The sequence below is a fragment of the Monodon monoceros genome, unplaced genomic scaffold (assembly GCF_005190385.1).
Source record: "Monodon monoceros isolate NGI ecotype Baffin Bay Population unplaced genomic scaffold, NGI_Narwhal_1 Super_Scaffold_15, whole genome shotgun sequence".
NCBI lineage: Eukaryota > Metazoa > Chordata > Mammalia > Artiodactyla > Monodontidae > Monodon > Monodon monoceros.
Genome location: NW_021703771.1, coordinates 20,175,336 through 20,195,840, shown reverse-complemented (window position 1 = coordinate 20,195,840; position 20,505 = coordinate 20,175,336). Strand labels below are relative to the sequence as shown.

The 20,505-nt window shown below is 38.3% G+C and overlaps 1 protein-coding gene across 1 annotated transcript; it reads left to right on the top strand.

The window, feature by feature from the left end:
* The first annotated feature begins 1,747 nt into the window (after positions 1-1,747).
* On the top strand, positions 1,748-17,558 carry CGA (glycoprotein hormones, alpha polypeptide). Its single transcript, XM_029224001.1, has 4 exons — positions 1,748-1,846; positions 15,345-15,451; positions 16,609-16,793; positions 17,213-17,558. Exons 2-4 carry the CDS (start codon positions 15,352-15,354, stop codon positions 17,288-17,290), a joined length of 363 nt encoding a protein of 120 aa, XP_029079834.1. The 5' UTR covers positions 1,748-1,846; positions 15,345-15,351; the 3' UTR covers positions 17,291-17,558.
* The last annotated feature ends 2,947 nt before the right edge of the window (positions 17,559-20,505 follow it).

Below are 20,505 nucleotides of genomic sequence, written 5' to 3'. Positions count from 1 at the left end.
TACTTGGTTCTAATCAGTTTATGTTGTGTCCTCAAACTAAGTCATTCTTTTTTTTTTTTTTTTTTTTTTGCGGTATGCAGGCCTCTCACTGTTGTGGCCTCTCCCGCTGCAGAGCACAGGCTCCGGACGCGCAGGCTCAGTGGCCATGGCTCACGGGCCTAGCCGCTCCGCGGCATTTGGGATCTTCCCAGACCAGGGCACGAACCCGTGTCCCCTGCATCGGCAGGCAGACTCTCAACCACTGCGCCACCAGGGAAGCCCTAGGTCATTCTTTTAAGGGTGGTGCCCCGCCCCCTTCCCTCCTGTTTCAATCGTGTAAGCAGATAAGTTATGGAGTCCCCAGAGAAAGAGAACCAGGAATGGCTTTCTTGACATAAGAGAAGCCATTTTGGCCTAAACCGTTGTGTGATCTCAGGTGGGCAGGGTCAGGATGTTTCCCTGTGAGCTGAACAAAGTCACTTTAGTTTAACATTCAGGCAGAGTGGCAGCGTTCCCCAAGGCATGCCATTATGTATGCTTATAGCTATAGACAGTATCCTTTTGGTGATTATAGTAACAAAAGCAACGGAAAACAAAGGTTAAAGTAAAAGAAACAGATCCAACATGGGGTCAGATTTTGTTCTTCTCCGTTACAAAAGGTCAAAAGGAGAGAGGAGACGCCAGTCCATTGTCCTACCAACCTCCTAGAATCCTTCTTGCTGAAATCCATCTTGAGCCATGCGTGTGCCATCAGGAAGGACCTTGAGTCAGGGTGATTGGCCAGAGACAACCTGGAACTAACCCCATTACCATAAAACCTGAGTCTGCGAGCCACGTGGCAGAGCAGTTCTCATGGGCTCCCTTACCCTGCTGCTCTCTGCCTGGGTGCCCCTTCCCAGGAAAGTCTCTTGCTTGTCAGCATGTGTGTCTCCTGGGACAATTCATTTTTGAGTGTTAGACAAGTGCTCACTCTTGGGCCCTGGAAGGGGTCCCTCTTCCTTCAACGAATGGAGTCTTGAACTATTTTAGGATCACAACCCTAAAAGCAGGATAGACGCAGCCACAGCCATAGCCTGAAGTGCTTGGTGGGTTTTAGGAAGACAATGTACCGGGAATCTTGGAGCTAAGCGTTCCTCAGCTGGCAAGCCATAACATATGTAATTTCTGTTTAAGAAGAAACTGAGTTTTACAAAAGTGAAATGAGGTGGGGAAAGGCACAAATATTGAGAACCAATCAGTCCTTCTCAGCATTGCCTCATGCCTTCTCCATGCATCCTTATTAAAGCCAGATGCACATTTAATTTTAGAAAAGTCTAAATAGGTGTGTGTTTTATTTTTCTGTTTTCTACTGGAGTAATGTTGTAAGCTTAGAAATGCTCTATATCTAGCATCTGAAATTTACAGCTCTTCTGTTTTAAGTAAACATCAGGTACTTAGCTAATTAAATGTAATGCTTGTAGGATCCTGTTTATAGGAAAGTGTCAACTTTCAGGATGTTGTGTATAAGTCTTGATAAAATTATGTAGAAAATAACAGCGTACTCTTGTTTCATAGGCTGACCTTGCAGTCAACACCACCTGGAAATGGCTCAAAACAAAAAATGATCGGAGGGCTGAAACAAGATAAGATCAAATTGATGTCATGGTAATTACACAAAGTACCATTCAATCATTGGATGGAATTTACTGTTGATCCCTGGACTTAGATGCAGGTGGGAACATGCAGTTTTTATTACTCTGCTGGTATATAAGACAGGTGAGGACTTTATTAAGAGCAGTTACTGAGAAATCACAAGACGAAGCTAAAATCCCTCTTCAGATCCACAGTCAACTGCCCTGACCACATCCTGCAAAAAATCCAGAGGAAGGTAATATGAATGAAATAATTTGGGGGATTTTAATTGAGGAGTAAAATATTTGAGAATACAAGGGAGCTGGTTGTGCATAAACCTTAGTAAGAAGACAGGCATTTACACATTCTCTTTTCAGCACTCATGATTGAATTGGGAGGAAGTCTGCAAAATTGTGGTCTGTGATCACAGGCTAAGATGTTATCTAACTGAAGCCAGAAACCAACTGTCTCCTGCTGTGATGTGTGAGTGCCTGTCAGTAACTAAAAAGTTTTCTCAAGAAATATGGGATGTCATTTGAAAGGCATTCTTTGGAGTGGCTTCCAGGGGTCAGGAAGAGGAGGGAGGAGACATGTAAGTTACTGGTATTGTTTTGTCATCAGTTTTTAAATGACACATAACTACATCTTCAAACTGGTCAATGGTAAAGCAGCTCACCTGTTCAGCGGAATGACCATAGCTTCTGATATTTTTTGAATAGACCCTCTTGGGTAGACTTGAATTGTAACACTGAAATGTCTTGAACAACATTGTTTCCTTTTTCTTCTTTCATAGAATGCCACAAAAATAAGAGTCGGTAGTATTTCTCACTATTACTGATGGACCTTGCAATTCTACATCACTTGGCTAAGTCTAATTGGTTTGTTCCACAGAGAGTTTCTAGAAATGTTTGCTAACTTTAGTTATATTTGCGTCAGTGCTGCTTGGAATGGCAGCTGGTTAGGAAATTAGGACTAGAAAATAAAAGTGCTCCTTTGTCCCTCCTTATTAATGTTGAGGATACAAGATTTGGGTACATGGAAGAATTATGAACTGACACTACATGGGTCCTCAGGAATACTGAAGCTCCATTTCACTTTCGTGGGAACTATTGTTTCCTAAGCTCTACAATCTTCTCCTCAATCAAAAAAGAAGATGTTTTATATTAGAACAGAGGAATATTCTTAAGTTTCTGAAGATATCTTTTAAATAATTACTTAACACCAACTCAATTATTCAAAATATTGGTCACCCAAATTGATTGTAATACTTTGCTATAGTTTTGAATTATTTTTAAATGATAAGAATAACCAGCATTTATGAAAAGTTTATGTGTCTTCGTTTCATTTCTTTAACTTTGGTTTTGGTTTCTTTTCTTTCTTTTTTTTTTTTTGCAGTAAGAGAGTCATTGAAATTTTGAGTCATATTTCTCACCATTTCTTGCTGAAAAAGGTAGCATGTGAAGTGTTAGAAAAGCAATTTATTATATTCCAGAACAGCTTCTCAGTTTCCTTGTACATTTCTCAAATTTACATGAAAACTCAAAGTAAGAGCTAGGAAACAGAAATAGTAAAATTAGAACGTAATATGTGCATTTTGTTCAAAAGTAGATCAAGATAATCAGCTTTCACAAAGAGAAAATGTACAGGAACCAGCTGATATTTCCATTGAGAACAGCATGACCTATAGCACCATACTTCCATTTTTATAGATTGTGAATCCCAGAGTAGTTTGCTATCAACTTATGATCCTTGCAAATTCTGGTTTTGGTGTGTAACATTTCAGCATTCCCCATCATAATGTTGCACAAAATAATCCAGTAATTTCTTGATTCATCAGACTCAGAGATGACATTATAGAAATGCTCTAGCATCCGCTGTGCACTGGGGTAGGAGGAGGAGAGAGAGAAGAGGGCGCTTAGGCCAGAGCGGGAGCAGAATCAAGGGCAATATTGTGAATTGAATTTGAAAAGACAACAGTAACAACATGATCCATGTTTAAATCAACGCCCTAAAGAGGATGGATTAACTGTGTGTTTCTAGGCTATAAAGGTAGTATAGGTGAAAGGATACTATCTTAGGATCAGACCACTTTCCAGTTGACTTTGGCAAATCCTTTTACCTCTCTCAAGTGTAGTTTTCTAGTCTACGAGATAGGTGACATAGTAGTGCTTTCCCCAAAGAAGTGTAAAGAGAATCAAACAAGGGAAATGGATATGAAAGCCAGTGCTTGGCCCCTGCCAGTCACTCCCCGCCAGTCAGACACTAGTCCTCATGCCTTGGTCAGGTGTAAAGTGCCTCTTTATATGAATGAAATGTCTTTCTTAAGGCTGTTCTGAAGAAGGTGAAGTCAGATAAATATGCAAAATAAAAAATTACACGAGCAAGTTACATTTGAGTTGGTATAACATAATATTACTCTAAAAAAAAAAAGATGTCAGCATTCTATTTAGGGATATACCACCTGAAAAAAAAAAAAAACATTTAAGAAGTTCATTGTGAAATATAAAGTTTTGAAGGCAGTGTAGTAAAATGCGGTTCAGAGCTTGGAGTTGTAAAGAGACATTCTAAAATCTTAGGCCTGGGCTTCCCTGGTGGCGCAGTGGTTGAGAGTTCGCCTGCCGATGCAGGGGACACGGATTCGTGCCCCGGTCCGGGAGGATCCCATATGCCGCGGAGTGGCTGAGCCCGTGAGCCATGGCCGCTGAGCCTGCGCGTCCGGAGCCTGTGCTCCGCAATGGGAGAGCCCGCAGAAGTGAGAGGCCCGCGTACCGAAAAAAAAAAAAAAAAAAAGATAAAATCTTAGGTCTGCCAGTGGTGAATTTTGTGACTTTGTATAGGTTACTTCGCCTCTGGAATTCTTTTATCTGCCAAAATGAGAAGAATACCTCACAGGGTTGTCATGAGTATTGAATATATTTATGTGTTCAAGGTGCTCAAAAGAATACCTAGCACACACAAGTGCTCAATTAATGGTTGGTATTCTTTTTAATGTAGAAGTTATTATTACCAAATTCATTATGGCAGATACTGTGGGCAATGCTAACTCGGAATTTTTTTTCACACTTTGTTAGATTTTCCCTAATAGATTAACTGAATCTGTGTTATATAAATCACACCCCACAGAGGAAAAGTACGGGAAGAAAGTGGAGAGACAAGACCGGCGTCCCATATCTCAAACCCTGGAGGAGAAATTTTTGTTATAAGAGACAGTGGTTGTTCCAGTTATCTGTTACTGTGCATCAAAGTACTGAAAAGCTTAGTGGGTAAAACAAGAAGTTATAATTATCTCTCAAGGCCCTGCAGGTGGATTGGGCTCAACTGGGCAGTTCTTAACTTGGATTTCTCATGCATTTGTGATCAGATATTGGCTGGGGCTGGAGTCATCTGAAGGCTCGACTGGGCTGGTCATTCAAATGGCTTCTTCATTCATTATTTCTCGGCCTCTTTCTCTTTCTCTGTGTGGCATCTCGTTCTCCAGGGCCGGTCCACGTGGCTTATAGCCTTCTTACTGTGTGGTGGTCTCAGACTAGTAGCACTTCTTACACAGCAACTGGCTTCTAAGACACAGGAAGCAGAAACTGCCAGGTCAGTGCAGGGCTACTCCCACGACTGGCCCAGTGTTGTATTGGTGTGAGGGACACTCTCGTGACTGCCTTATTCTATTGGTGTAAGTAGCCATAGGGCCCGCCTAGATCAACGGGATACAAAGACAGACACACCACTTTTCCATATGGAAGTGGCAAGGTCATACTGCAGAGTGAATGTAGGCTGAGAATATTTTTGTGGCCATCTTTGGGAAGTACACCTGCCATAGCAGAGAAAACAGGGGCAATAAACAATAAGGGGCTTCTCTTTGCAGTTCTGCTCTGTTTTTTTTTTTTTTAACTATTATTTATTTTTATTTTTGGCTGCACCGTGCAGCATGTGGGATCTTAGTTCCCCAACCAGGGATCGAACCCGTGGGCCCTGCAGTGGAAACGTGGAGTCCCAACCACTGGACCTCTAGGGAATTCCCTGCTTTGTTTTTATCACAGAAAAAAATGCTTATAATGTGAGGTGCTGGGGTTGAGAAATCTACAAACCCAGCCTGTCCATTCTATTATTGAGAGACTTTTAGGTAAATTAAATGTTTCTATAATCTAGTGCTTTTAAATGGAAATGATACTTGGTGTGCCAAAAGATTGCACGAAAACAGCTCAAATAAAAAACAAAATGTAATGCACAAATTTTTAAAGTTACAAGAATGATTCTTATATTGCTATAATAATGCTCTGTATAAAACTTTTCTGGCCTTTGGATGTTTTACTTTTCTGAGTGATAAGTTGACACTACTTAATGTTTTGTTCCTGATAGCATTTATTACTGCAATAATGTTAATTTTAAAAATTGGGTATTTTTAAACTACAAATATTTGAATTTCTCATTTAAAACAATATTTTATGGTACATAGAGTTTGTCCTATCAAATTTTCTTGTTGATTTAGTTTGCAGACAATTTAAAAAATGCTGATGTGCTAGAAAAACCAGAAGGGTAATGGAAGAACTAAGATTTTAATTACATAATTATGTTAACATTGTAAAGTGCCTTAAAATAACAATTAAAGTAGAACGTGTACATCTTATTTTAAGCCCCTTAAATTTAGTCAGTTAAGAAGCTTCTCAAAATATGATTGTTACAAGAATCATCATAAAGGAATTGAAATTTTTATAATCCTATGAGCACTTCAATTTCCTTCTAAATACTGCCTGCTCTTTTTCTTTTTAAAAAATAAATATTTAAAGGTCATCTTTTGTTCTGTTTGTTTTTATGGAAACCCCTGGGGTTTTTTGTTTGTTTGTTTGTTTGCAAAGTATACCTGTACAAGTTGTACTTTATACGTCTTTTGCCTCTAAGACCCCCTTTTTTCACTCTTTCTCTTCATTTCATCTGGAAAATTAAGTCGGCTCCCTTTTAGAATTTTGCGAAGCCAAAGAATACTGTTAAGTAGTTGATAAACAGAAATCCCACCCCAGATACAGCTGTTGAACTGTGTGACGTCACTTATTTTCCTCTGGACACTGGGACACTTTCGGGGTACACTACCTGCAACCCCTGTGACTAGGCTGGGGAAGTTATGAGGACCGCTGCATACACAAAGCTCCTGTACAAATGTTAAAACAGTAAAATATATATTTACTACTGTCGTGTTTCTCTTCCCCATGAAATACGTGTTCTTTATTCTCATTAGTTTTTCACCTCTCCATTTTCCTGTCCCCAGCCTATCAAATGTTTCAACATCTATGAATGCTTTTACTACAGCACTCATTCACTCACAGTCTTGCCTTTGTATCTGGGTCAGAGAGCAGGAAACTTATTCATATTTGTGTCACCCATACTTGGCACAGTGCCTGGCACGTAGCAGGTACTTATTCAAAGTCTTTAAACCTTTCAAATGTTCAATTTGGACCTTAAATTGTGCACTTTACAATGTTGAACTGTCAAATCATCCAAAACTCATCTTTTCATAAAATAGAGAAAGCATTAATTATCTATATCAAAGAATGAATGAGGGGATTTGAGACAGATCATGGGAGTATTAACCGTTTCTCTCTCAGCCATCCTTTGACGATCAGTGAATGCGATACTGGGTCTCAAGGTCACTCTAGTGCCTAGGAGCAATATTTGAATGTCTACTTCGAAGAACTGAGAACTTGGAGGATTACTGAGCTTGGGGGCTGGAGCATGGGATCACAGAAGACATTCACTGCTCGACCTGGGATTCAGAATATGTTACAAGAACAGGGTAAAAACCCACTTGCTGCAACTAGAGGACATGAAGAAAGAAAACTAGTAGCCAAGGCTACTCCAAGTTGAGTTTCCTGATCACTGACCCCAGACTCTTTAAATTCGTCCAGCAGGAGACATCAGTGGTCACTCGGTGGGACGTGGAGGTGAGCCTGTTCGGGGACTGGCTCCATGGGAGTTGGTGGGATGAAGGATGAAGGGTGCTGAACGTCCACTTACCCTTGTGATGCTCCACCTTCGTATCTCTCATCCAGGCTGAACTATTGCTATTCGCTGGACCAGGCAAGATGCTAAAACTTACAGGCCTCTCCTCTGTTCAACAAACAATTCTTACATACCTATCTCATGCCAGGCAGTGTGCTGGGGATTAAAGTCTTTGCTTTCAAGGGTCCTTCTCATTAGTGATCCTTCACTGAAGGCTGCCTACTTTTCTTCTTCTTGGTAGTTTGGGGCTGGGCTAGATGGGGCTAATGAAGTGAAACCTTAGGTTAACTCTCTAGAAATCAGTTAGATCTAATCAGTTTTGTTAACAAAGAATTATGCCTCTACCCTAGCCAGTCATCTCAAAAATGTGCTATGAGTCAGTTGGGCTTCCTGGTGTGGAGAGTATGGGTGAGTCACCCCATCTACCACCACCATTAGAAAAATCGAAAACCTTACTCTTTGGCAGTGGGGGAGCAATGGCAGCATCTTTGCAGGTGAATGAAGACCAGGATGTCACATTGTACCAAACACTTGTCTTCTTGGAACAATCTTATATATATATATGTATATGTACATATATGTATATTTGTGTACATACATGCATGTACACATATATACATACATCCATATATGTGTGTGTATGTATATTTAATTTGCCTTGAAGCCTTTCAGTAATAGGATTGACAGGTTGGGATGATAGATTTCTTAGTCCTGGCACCTTACCTTATAAACACTTTTTTTCTGTGATAAAAACAGAACAGAGGAGCTGCAAAGAGAAGCCCTCTTATTGTTCATTGTCCCGAAGTTTTCACTGCTATGGCAGGTGTACTTTTCAAAACGGGCCAGAAAAAAAATCTCAGTCTAAATTCATTCTGCAGTATGACTTTGCCACTCCCACATCAAAACGTAGTGTCTATCTTTGTACACTGTTTGATAGATGGGGTTGGTGTGTATGTGTATGGTACTTGGTGTGTCAAGATATGTAGAGAGAGATATATATAGATATATACTGATGTCCATATGTGTGTGTGTATGGTACACTGCTATTTACCTATTATATAGATCATTTAATACATGAATTATATATTAATGTATATAATCACAATAAATAATACGCAAACATATTAAATAATAATAGTAAGTTTAACATTGTAAATCAACTATACTTCTATGAAAAAGAAAAAAAAATAATAGTAAATCATGGCAATAATATTCTTTAATACTTTTAAGAATGCTATCTTTTCCTTACAGAGTCTTATTATATTAAGAACATAAATTTGCCCACATACCTAGTTTGATATAAAGTAACAGATACCCAGTTGAAACACTGAAGCTCTTATATATGCTTTTTATTAATGTTTTCTTTTGAATTCTTATGACTTTTATATCTTAGCATAAAATGGCTCTTACCTGTGGCATATTTAACACTTAGACATTCATGTATTAGCCAGCTACAAATTCTATAGCTAAGTGAGAATATGTCATCTCTAATGAATTTATTATCTGAAAATATTTTATTTTATTAAACACTTATTCTAAGTTGTCATTCAAGAGTTATCTTGTTTCTCAGTATGAATGACAGCTCTACATAAGCAACTTCTGATTGATACTGTTGCTGTTCTAAAGTCCCGATGCAACACAACTGCATCTACTCTGTGCAAGACCTTGTGCTAGGATGGGGGTGGGTTAGAGGGGCACAGTTTCTACCTTAAGAAGCTTTACATGGATGGAAAGACAAACAGGTATATAACTAGCTAGAGTTCAGGACAGACTGTGGAACTTCATCTAAGAATTATAAGCAAAGTGATGGATAAATGCAGTGGAGAGTTATTTATTCTCTCTTTGGGCTTGGATGAAACCTTCACAATGAAGCTGGTGGCTGGGCAGCTCCTTAAAAAACTCTGAGGTGGATGGCTGAGAAGGGGGAGAGAGGCCTTACAGGTCAAGTCGAGAATACACACATTTTCTTGGCCTCGTTTTATTCTGATGGGGCAGGCGGCAGGAGGTGAGGGTGTGTTGAGTGGGTGTTGGAGGCGCACTGTAGGGCTGGATATATAGAGTCTGTGATGCCTGCAGTGTTCTCACTCGGAATACCAAGAGGCTGAGATTAGTACATCTGATTTAGATTGAGCATGTTTTGCAAAATAGCATAAATCCCAGCTGAACATAATTATTGTTCCTGCCCTGGGTCTTAATGTTTTTCTTCCATATTCCAAAACAGAAAGGCCAAAGGGTGATTAGGCTGATGAAAACATTTATTAAAATGTTTTCGGAAACACCTAGAATTTGAGGGTTAATCCCTTTCTGCTTGGTTAATCTCATCTCTTTTAAAAATAAAGACAAAGCCGTTTCTGTTATTGAAAGCTAAAGGAATGGTGACTTTGGTTCTGCTTTTTCAATCTTCTCTTCACTTTATCATAAAGCAAATTCTAAAATATGCATCCGTTTCATGCTCTCACTTTCTGCCATCTTGTTATAAATGCTTCTCTCTGAATTAATTCTGATATAATTGTTCACTGCATAATGCTGAATTTTCATAATATATGAGCTGCAATATCAAAGCACAAAAATGATACTAATTTAAAAAGGAAACCAGTTTCAATTCTGAAATTTTCCTTTGTGGCTTTGTATATCACTTAAGAAGTGGTTCTCAAATTTCAGCTCTTAGAATCTGTTTATGATCTTAAAGATTATCGAAGCGCTCAAAGAATATTTTTAATGAATTTATATTTATCAATAGTTACTGATATAGAAATTATGTTGGAAAAAGTTTTAAAATATTTATTCTTTTTTTTTGGCCACATGGCTTGTGGGATCTTATTTCCCTGACCAGGGATTGAACCCAGGCCCTCAGCAGTGAAAGCACCAAGCACTGGACTGCCAGGGAATTCCCAGAAATATTTATTCCTTTAAAAACAACAATTTAAAACCTATCACATGTTAACACAAATACAATATATTTATAAAAAATGACAATTTCCAAAACAAAAAAAGTCAGTGAGAAGAGTGGCATTGTTTTACCTTTTTGCAATTTTTTTTTTTTTTGGCCACATCCTGAGGCTTGTGGGGATCTTCAGTCCCCCAGCCAGGGACTGAACCTGAGGCAGTGAAAGCGTCAAGTCCCAACCACTGGACCACCAGGGAATTCCCTCTTTTTGAAAATTTAAAAAGTACTGGGCTAATAGAACACAGCTACATTCTCAGGTGCTTCTTTATTCAATCTGTTGCAATATCACATGTCATGTAGCCTCTAGAAAATTTCTCTGAAAACTCATGAGAGGATGAGAGTGAAAAATCCAAACAGCATCTTAGTATTATTATGAAAATAATTTTGACCTCACAGACCCACTAAAAGTGTTTAGGGTCCCCAGATCTCACTTTGAGAGCCACTGACTTAGGACAATATTTATTCAGTGTTAATTATGGGTGAAGATAAATAAAACCCATAATTACTTGTGTATAAGTATATAAATCAGGTAGAAATAATGATGTACATATGTTTTAGCCTTACCTACATGTAAACAGTCTGTTTTCTGTATTATAAACTGTTGGTTCTACTGTCTGACAAATTATTCTTACAAGATACATGGGTTGATATAAACATCTAGAAAAACATGGTCTTATCATGTCAGTCTACATGAAAAATAACCACAGGTTTTGAATCACATGGAATTATAAATCTCATTCTGAAATTTTTTTAAAAGAAATTTTGGTTTTGATAAATTATAGATTTAGAGGAAGTTGCCCCCCACCACAGCCCAAAAAATGTACAGGGAAGTCCTGAGTATCCTTTAGCTAGTTCCCTCAATGACAATACCTTCCAAAACTATAGTACAAGGGGAAAACCAGGAAATTGACATTGGTACAACCCACAGAGTTTATTTGGATTTCACTAGTATTTTGTGTATGTGTGTGTTTCTGTGCAATTCCATCCCATGTTAGATTGTGACACTATCAGAATCAAGATAAAGAACTGTTCCATCACCACAAGGCTCCCGGTTCTATCTTTGTATAGCCACATTTACTTACTCCCCTCAACTTCCTCCCCACATACTAACTCCTTGAAACTGCTAATGTAGCATCTCTATAATTTTATCAATTCAAGAGCGTTATATAAATGGAATCACACAGAATGCAACCTTCACTCAGCAGGATACCCTTGAGATCCATCCAAGTTGCATGCGTATCAATAACATGTTCCTATTTCTTGTTACATAGTATATAATCTGGTATTGGAAGTACCATTGTTTGCAGAGCCAACCATTCCTCTGCTGTTGGGCATTTGGACCATTTCCAGTTTGGGGCTATTATAAATAAAGATGCTATGACCCTTTATATATGTTTTATTTGAACATAGTTTTCATTTCTCTGAGATAAATGCCCAAGTACAACTGCTGGGTTATATGGTAACTACATGTTCAGTTTTATAAGAAACTTCCAAACTATTTTCCAGAGGGCTGTACCATTTTATATTTCCACCAGAAACGTCTGAATTATCCTGTTTCTCTGCATCCATTTGGTGTTATTTTTATGTTAGCTAGCTGATAGGTGTATAATATCTCATTGTGGTTTTAATTTGCATGTCCCTAATGGTTGATGTAGAATACATTAAATGTGCTTACTTGCCATCTATATATCTTCTCCAGTGCAATGCCCATTTTTCAACTGGATTTTTTAAATTGAGTTTTGAGAGTTCTTTATATATTCCAGATACTAGTCCTCTGTTAGACATATGGCTTGCAAACATTTTCTCTAAGTCCGTATCTTGTATTTTCATCCTCTTTGAGGATTAACCCATAATTTGGATGAGGTCTAATTTATCATTTTTTCCTTTTATGTATTTCATTGTCAACTCTAAAAACTATTCACCTAGCCCCTGCCCACCCTTCCCAATTTTTTCCTAAAAATTTTATAGTTTCACATTTTACAGTTAAGTCGATGATCCATTTTGAATTAATTTTCATATAAGGTATGAGATTTACATTAAGGTGTTTGTTTATATGTTTGTTTTGTTCTGTTTTTGTATTTATTTTGCCTATGGATGTCCAATTGTTATAGCAGCCATTATTGAAAAAGTCGAAATCCTCTGTTAAATTGCTTTGGCATCTTTGTCAAAAGCCAGCTGGGCATATTTTTTGGTTCTCTATTCTGTTCCATTGGTCTGTGTATCCCTCTGCTAATATCATGCTGTTTTATTACTGTAGTTATAGAATAAGACAACACTGGGAAGACTGGTTCCTCCCACTTTGTTTCTAAAATTGTTTTAGCTATTCTAGATCCTAGTCATAAACTTCTCTGTGTCTACAAAAGCTGTGCTAGGATTTTGATAGGTATTTCATTAAACATAGAAATCAATTTGGAGAGAATTGATGTATTTACCATGTTGAGTCTTCCAATCCATGCACATGATATGTCTCTCTGTTTATTTAGGTCTTTAATTTACTTCATCAGTATTTTGTAATTTTCAGTGTACAAGTCTTGTCCATATTTTGTTAGATTTATACGTATTTTATTTTCTTTGGAGCGATTATAAATAGTATTGTGTTTTTAATTTGTTTCCACATTATTGTTTTTAGTATATAGAAATGTAGTTGATTTTTATGTGTTGTTTTTGTCATGCAATCTTGCTGGGCTCACTAATTAGTTCCAGAACATTTTTTGTAGGTTCCCTGTTTTGCTTTTTTTTTTAAATGTAGATGATCATATCATCTATAAATAGGGATAGTTTTACTTCTTCATTTTAAATTTGTGTGCCTTAATTTCTTTTTCTTGCCATATTGTGCTGGCCAGAATGTCCAGCACTATATTGAATAAGAGTGTGAGAGTGGACATCCTTGCCATGTTCCTGATCTGAAGGGGAAAGCACTTGGTTTTTCACCATTAAGTGTGATGTTATCTGTAGGTTTTTGTAAATGCTCTTTATCAAGTTGAGAAAACCCTTTTGGTTCTTGTTTGATGAGAGTTTTTATCATGAAAGAGTACTGGATGCTTTCAAATGCTTTCCTGTGTTGATTGATATAATCATATGATTTTTCTTTATTCTTTTGATATAGTGGATTACAATTAAGTGATTTTCAAATATTGAATACTGTGAATTATTTTCAGTTGGTTGTGTTAAATAACTCTTCTTATACATTACGGGGTTCAATTTGCTATTATTTTGTTTTGGATTTTTGCATCTAATTTCATGAGATATACCAGTCTCTTGTTTTCTTTTTTTTGTTCCGTATTTGTCTGGTTTTGGTGTCAGGGTAATCCTGGCCTCATAAACTGAGTTGGGAACTGTTCCCTTCTCTTCTATTTTATGAAAGTGACTCTGTAAAATTGGTGTTAATTCTTTAAATGTTCTGAATTGTCTTCTCATTGGTAATTAATTCTCTGTCTCTGTTATCTTTCATGGTTTGAACATAAGCAGTTTAAAAATAGGGATAAAAATCTGTCCCTTTCACATATATACAATGGAATATTACTCAGCCATAAAAAGAAATGAAATTGAGTTATTTGTAGTGAGGTGGATGGACCTAGAGTCTGTCATACAGAGTGAAGTCAGAAAGAGAAAAACAAATACCGTATGCTAATGCATATATATGGAATCTACAAAAAAAAAAAAAATGGTACTGATGAACCTAGGGGCAGGAGAGGAATAAAGATGCAGACATAGAGAATGGACTTGAGGACATGGGGAGGGGGAAGGGTAAGGTGGGGCAAAGTGAGAGTAGCATTGACATATATACACTACCAAATGTAAAATAGATAGCTAGTGGGAAGCAGCAGCATAGCACAGGGAGATCAGCTCGGTCCTTTGTGATGACCTAGAGGGGTGGGATAGGGAAGGTGGGAGGGAGGCTCAAGAGGGAGGGGATATGGGGACATATGTATGCATATGGCTGATTCACTTTGGTGTACAACAGAAACTAACACAGTATTGTGAAGCAATTATACTCCAATAAAGATCTATTAAAATTTTTTTGTCCCTTTTATCTTACATGAGATTTTTCTAGAACATGTAGGGATAAAACCCAGTTCTTAAATGCGGTGAGGTCAATGCCTGGATAAATGGTCAATCACTCAGCTGACCTTGCATAACCTGATCTCATGTACTCAGAATGCTTAGGTAAAGCTGTATCTACAGGTATAAATAAGTCAGGAAGTGGATTTAGGAGAACTTTGATTGATACTACCTGCTGTCTACTCTTGCCACATTGCTGGGGTAGCATTTACTTTGCACACTGATAACTAGCCTCACAGCCCAGCTACCGACAGTGAATAAAAAGCAGGAGAGATATTATCCTTTCTTTCTGTTTTCCCACCTGGGAATGTAGAGATGGGAAGGATGGGCTCAAATGCTTGTATATTTTATATATCATATATAAGCTTATCTATCTATCTATCTGTCTGTCTATGTATCCATCCATCCACCCACTCATATAGATATCCTTAGATATTATCTAGTTGAAATTTCATGTTTCATAAATAAGGACATTAAAGCTTCTTAACAGGATGTTAAGATTTTAAAAAGAGAACTTCTTGTTGTTATCATTATACCTGATTCTACTGGTTGATGTGAGAAGTAGGAAGAGTCAATTCTCTACCTCTTTCCAAAAGAGAAATTGCTTTTTTTATACATGGCTTTAGAGTGTATTGGGAGCTGTAAGCAGAGGGGTCAAGACACTAATGACTATTACTATTAATATTAAAATTACTGGTTGTTGTTATGCCTGTTAAGCCAATTTTATAGTAACTTTTTTCCCATGTCTGTTTTGCAGAAGAGCCATGGATTACTACAGAAAATATGCAGCTGTCATTCTGGCCACATTGTCTGTGTTTCTGCAAATTCTCTATTCCTTTCCTGATGGAGAGTTTACAATGCAGGGTGTGTGACCAAACTTGGGTTTGCAGTAACAAGAAAGCACACATTTCTAGATGTACATCAATAACTCCATTAATTACATTTCTACCTCCTTTTCAAATGTGATAAATCTTTGCTGTTGGATATCTATCTAGGCACTTTTAGACTGTGAACATAAAATTAAACTAGGTTCCAAAAATGTACAGTGAAAATGATATCTTACATGTCCATTTAAATAGCAGCCTGTACATTTCCATCTGAAATAGATTCCTGGTTATTCTTTATCCGAGTTTTACAAGCAGAAAGTGCTCCTTATTCAGTCTAGCTAGTTGACTTTTTTTCTGTTTTTTACATGTCTCCCAGAAGATTTGGGAGGATTTTAACATTGCCTTTGTAGATGAATTTTCAAATCAGTTAACAAGTGAGAAAACAAAACCATTTTATGCAGTAAATTTGTTTTGCTGTACTTTCCGAAAAATCTCATATAGTAGCTGATATAATTCCATCTGCTATGAAATTGTGAGCTACTATTGGAGATGGTTTTTCTCTAGACAAGTGATCATATTTTAACCCCTGTTCCCAAGTGCAGATGCCTGATCTCATATCAGGCTGTGCCACTCACCATGCTTTCTTAATTCTGACACATGCTTTTCTTTGTCAGTATTTGGAGTTGCTATGGGGCAAAAACAATAGCAGATTCTAAATGGGAAAATATTTTGCCTCTGGGCAGAATCCTTCTTTTGGATGACATGGTGTTTTCATCTGTCAAGTTTTGCATTCCCTATAGACATACTATCAGCACTGGAATTGAGAAGTCATACTTAAAGAAAGAGAAACTACTGCTACTGAGATTTCCCATGCATATCTGCAAAAATCGTTTTCCCATGAAAATAACTGTAGTTGGTACAAATAGATATCATGTCTGAAGATGAACATACAGCCCAAAAGTATTGGGTTGGCCGAAAAGTTCGTCCGGGTTTTCCATGTTACAGAAGAACCTGATGAACTTTTGGGTCAACCCAATATTTATTTATTTATTTAATTTCTTTTGATTTCCAATAGATAAAAAGAATATTTGCTGTCCCATAATAAGGAAAAATGTATAGTTTCTTTTAAAATTATTTTTGGATTATTTTACTCTTTGCCTTTTTTTTTTTTTCTTTCTTTTTTTCTGGTGATAGGCTGCCCAGAATGCAAGCTAAAGGAAAACAAATACTTCTCCAAGTTGGGTGCCCCAATCTATCAATGCATGGGCTGCTGCTTCTCCAGAGCATACCCCACTCCAGCGAGGTCCAAGAAGACAATGTTGGTCCCAAAGAACATCACCTCAGAAGCCACATGCTGTGTGGCCAAAGCATTTACCAAGGTGAGAACTGAAAGTGCCCCAGAAACTTTCTAACAGTTCAACCAGAGAAATGTCCTCAGAGCACATCCATGGGGTTTAATGCCAGAGGTATCTGATGACCCATGCTTTATTTGTAGAGTGAAGGGCTGCATTTGTCCCCTTTAATCAAAAGAGTCAGCAACCTTGTGGGCACAGGCTGGATTTATTCTGAATGAAGAGAGTAGGGGTAGAGGTGATGAGGGGCAGGTTGGGAGAGAGTATAGAATACTTAGTGCAAACCTAAGCTTTCAGAGTGAAAATATCAGCTGAAAAGGAGAAGATGCAAATATAGCAAGCATCTATTTAATTCAGCTGGCTAGAGTCCATTTTATTTAACAGTTTTCAGTTTTGCCCACCTATCTATCTATCTATATCTGTCGTCTTTTCCCCTTCCTCCTTAGGCTACAGTGATGGGAAATGCCAGAGTGGAGAATCACACTGAGTGCCACTGCAGTACTTGTTATTATCACAAATCTTAAAGAGTTTGCAAAGGGCCGTGTTGATGACTGCTGATTTCCTGGAGTGGAACATTAATTTGTTCAGTGTTTATGACTTTGCAAGATAAAACCCTCCTTTTCCTGACCGTACCATGTTTTACACGCTTTAAGAATATACTGCAGCTTTATTGCCTTTCTCTATCCTACAGTATAATCGGCAGTCTTGTTCTTTTCATTTGGAATGAAATACAGCATTTAGCATGACCATAAAAAGCTGGTTCCGCTAGAAATAAAGTCTTTTAAATCATCATTCTACCACTGAATTCTAATTTTTTCTGAAAAGTTTCAAGCCAGTTACTTTTTTTTTTTACATCTTTATTGGAGTATAATTGCTTTACAATGGTGTGTTAGTTTCTGCTATATAACAAAGTGAATCAGTTATACATATACATATGTTCCCATATCTCTTCCCTCTTGCGTCTCCCTCCCTCCCACCCTCCATATCCCACCCCTCTAGGTGGTCACAAAGCACTGAGCTGATTTCCCTGTGCTATGTGGCTGCTTCCCACTAGCTATCTATTTTACGTTTGGTGGTGTATATATGTCCATGCCACTCTCTCACTTTGTCACAGCTTACCCTTCCCCCTCCCCATATCCTCAAGTCCATGCTCTAGTAGGTCTGTGTCTTTATTCCTGTCTTACCCTTAGGTTCTTCATGACATTTTTTTCCCTTAAATTCCATATATATGTGTTAGCATACGGTATTTGTCTTTCTCTTTCTGACTTACTTCACTCTGTATGACAGACTCTAGGTCTATCCACCTCATTACAAATAACTCAATTTCGTTTCTTTTTATAAGCCAGTTACTTTTAATAGGATTAATGGGAGGGAGGGAGCCAGTGTGGGCCCCTACATACTCAGTGACCCGACACTGGAGAATCTTGTTCCCACCAAGCCTTCCAGAGCAAGTGGTGAGTCCTTCGGCCAGTGTGCTAGTTATGAGACAATCCATTGGGGCGAAGGAAGAAAATATAACTTCTATTTCTATTCATTTTCACATTAGCCCTTTAGATGACCATTTGGATGAGTTTCATAGAAGTACAGATGCATTAGTATATCCACCGGCTTATGCCTGACCAAAAAAAAAAAAAAAAAAAAAAAAATGCATCTTATTAGTTCCTGGCAGCCAGGTTGTAACCAAACAGAGGCTAAGGTAAGGATATCATCCTCTTACATTCCATGTCCAGATCCTGATGGGAATGAACAAATGACAAGCAAAGAATTCACTGAGCACTCACTGTGGGCTAGGAGGAACAAACACTTTCACTTAGCTCTGTCCAAATGCTTAAGAGTAGTGCCATGCTTCAAAGTCACACTTATTGAGCATTTATACTTATAAACAGAGATAGATCATGGTTCTTACCCATTAAATTAGATTAGCTATGGTAGAGATCAAAGCCACCCAAAATTTCAACTCCTAAGGGAGCCTGAAATTAAAAAAAAAAAAAAAAATCACACTGGTCACAGATAACACTTTCAAAAAAAAAAAATTCACTCATCACCAATTTGTCAGATTCCATTTTTGAATGAAAACCCAATTTCTAACAGGTAGGTAAACACACCAGGTGTCTGGGTGAAAAATTTAAATGAGTGCCATGTATTTTTAAAGAAACACTGAAATGCACACACATTACTTAACTTGTTCATTCATTTATTTATTATACATTTATTTAATGTCTAGTAAGTGCTGGCCCATGATTAGATTATGGAGATTCAGAGATATCAGGATTCTCTGGAAGATAAGATTGAGAAAAGCTAATACAGCTTAATTTGAGAAAACAATGGTGCTGATTCATGGGTTCATTCAAAAATTTAATAGATATTCATTGAGAATCTACTATGTGTCAGGTCTTGAGAGCTTGTTTGGAGGATTCAGCAGGAGAAGAAAGCTAGCAATACACCCTTGACTGGAGTGCCCTTGTCCATCTGGGATCATCCTATTTCACAGAGGGGATGGAAGAAGTAATGAGAGAGGAAGGGGACAACCCCATGGTCATTCAGATCAGCCTAATCAACCCTGGTGAGCACTAGAATAAGACACGGATGCTGCTCTGAAGCAATCCACAGTCCGGTAGGGAAGAGAGACACAGGCAAAGAATTAAGATCTAGTGAGATTATGCTATGTGAAAGGTATGGATTTTGGTGACATTAAGGGAGGAATGGTTAACTTGGTCTACTGGGGTTCATCATGGAGAGCTTCACAGGAACGGTGATACTTGAGTCTAGAAGATAAGCAGATTGATGGGGGAGGGGTTCAGTCTACTTTGAGGAAACAGCATAGGTAAATGTCCTGAGATGGGAACCAGTATGATGGTCATAGAATGACAAGAAGTTCAGTGTGCCTGGACTTCAGGGGCTGGTTGGAGGGCTGGAGCTCCAGAGACAAACGGACAACTGTCAACTAGGCATGCGAATAACATGCAAAGAAATGTACGTTCCAGCTAGGACCTTCCTTTCTCAAACTAGGGGGCCGGAGGGTTCCTGAAGCCACAGGATTAAACATGCACCTTTCTGTAGGATCAGCCTTGCTTGAAGATTTGGGGACATGTTATTTTAATTTCAAAACAAAAACAGATACATTATAGAGTAGAATGCAAAACTGCCAAAATGGGGTTAAAAATTGCGACTTAAAAAGAAACTTCACATTGTGGGCGGGGACTTCTGCATCCTGCTCTTCTGACCCGTCCCAAGCCTCCTGGGAGCTGGTTCACTCTTCTTGCATTAGGAGTTCTTAAGCAGAGGAGTTTGAGAAGTGCTATTAGAGGAATAATAGGCTCTGCTTTGCCCTTTAGAAAAATCATTCTGGCAGCAGGTAAAGGGTGATTTGAGAAGGGGAGAGACCAGTCACAGGATCATGAGTTGGGGCCTTTGCAGAACTGTCTTGGCAAGAGATGGTGGTGGCCTACTGGCGGTGAGGGTGAGGGTAAGAGGAGGGGACAGATTTGGGAGGAATTGGGAGAAAATGAAGAAATGATTGTGGGTGTGACTCCTGGCTTCTTGGGTCGCTGATGGATAACTGTGCCGCAAACTGGGAAATGGAATAGGTCTGTGTGGGAGCAGATGGGGGAAATGACAGTTCAGTTTGGGACATGCCGACTCGAGGTGTCTAAGGGGTACCGGATGAGCGTGTCTAATAGGCAGCGTGTACAGCGATAGACACGGAGCTTAGGAAAGGCCTCCAGCCTGGAGGAGTGGG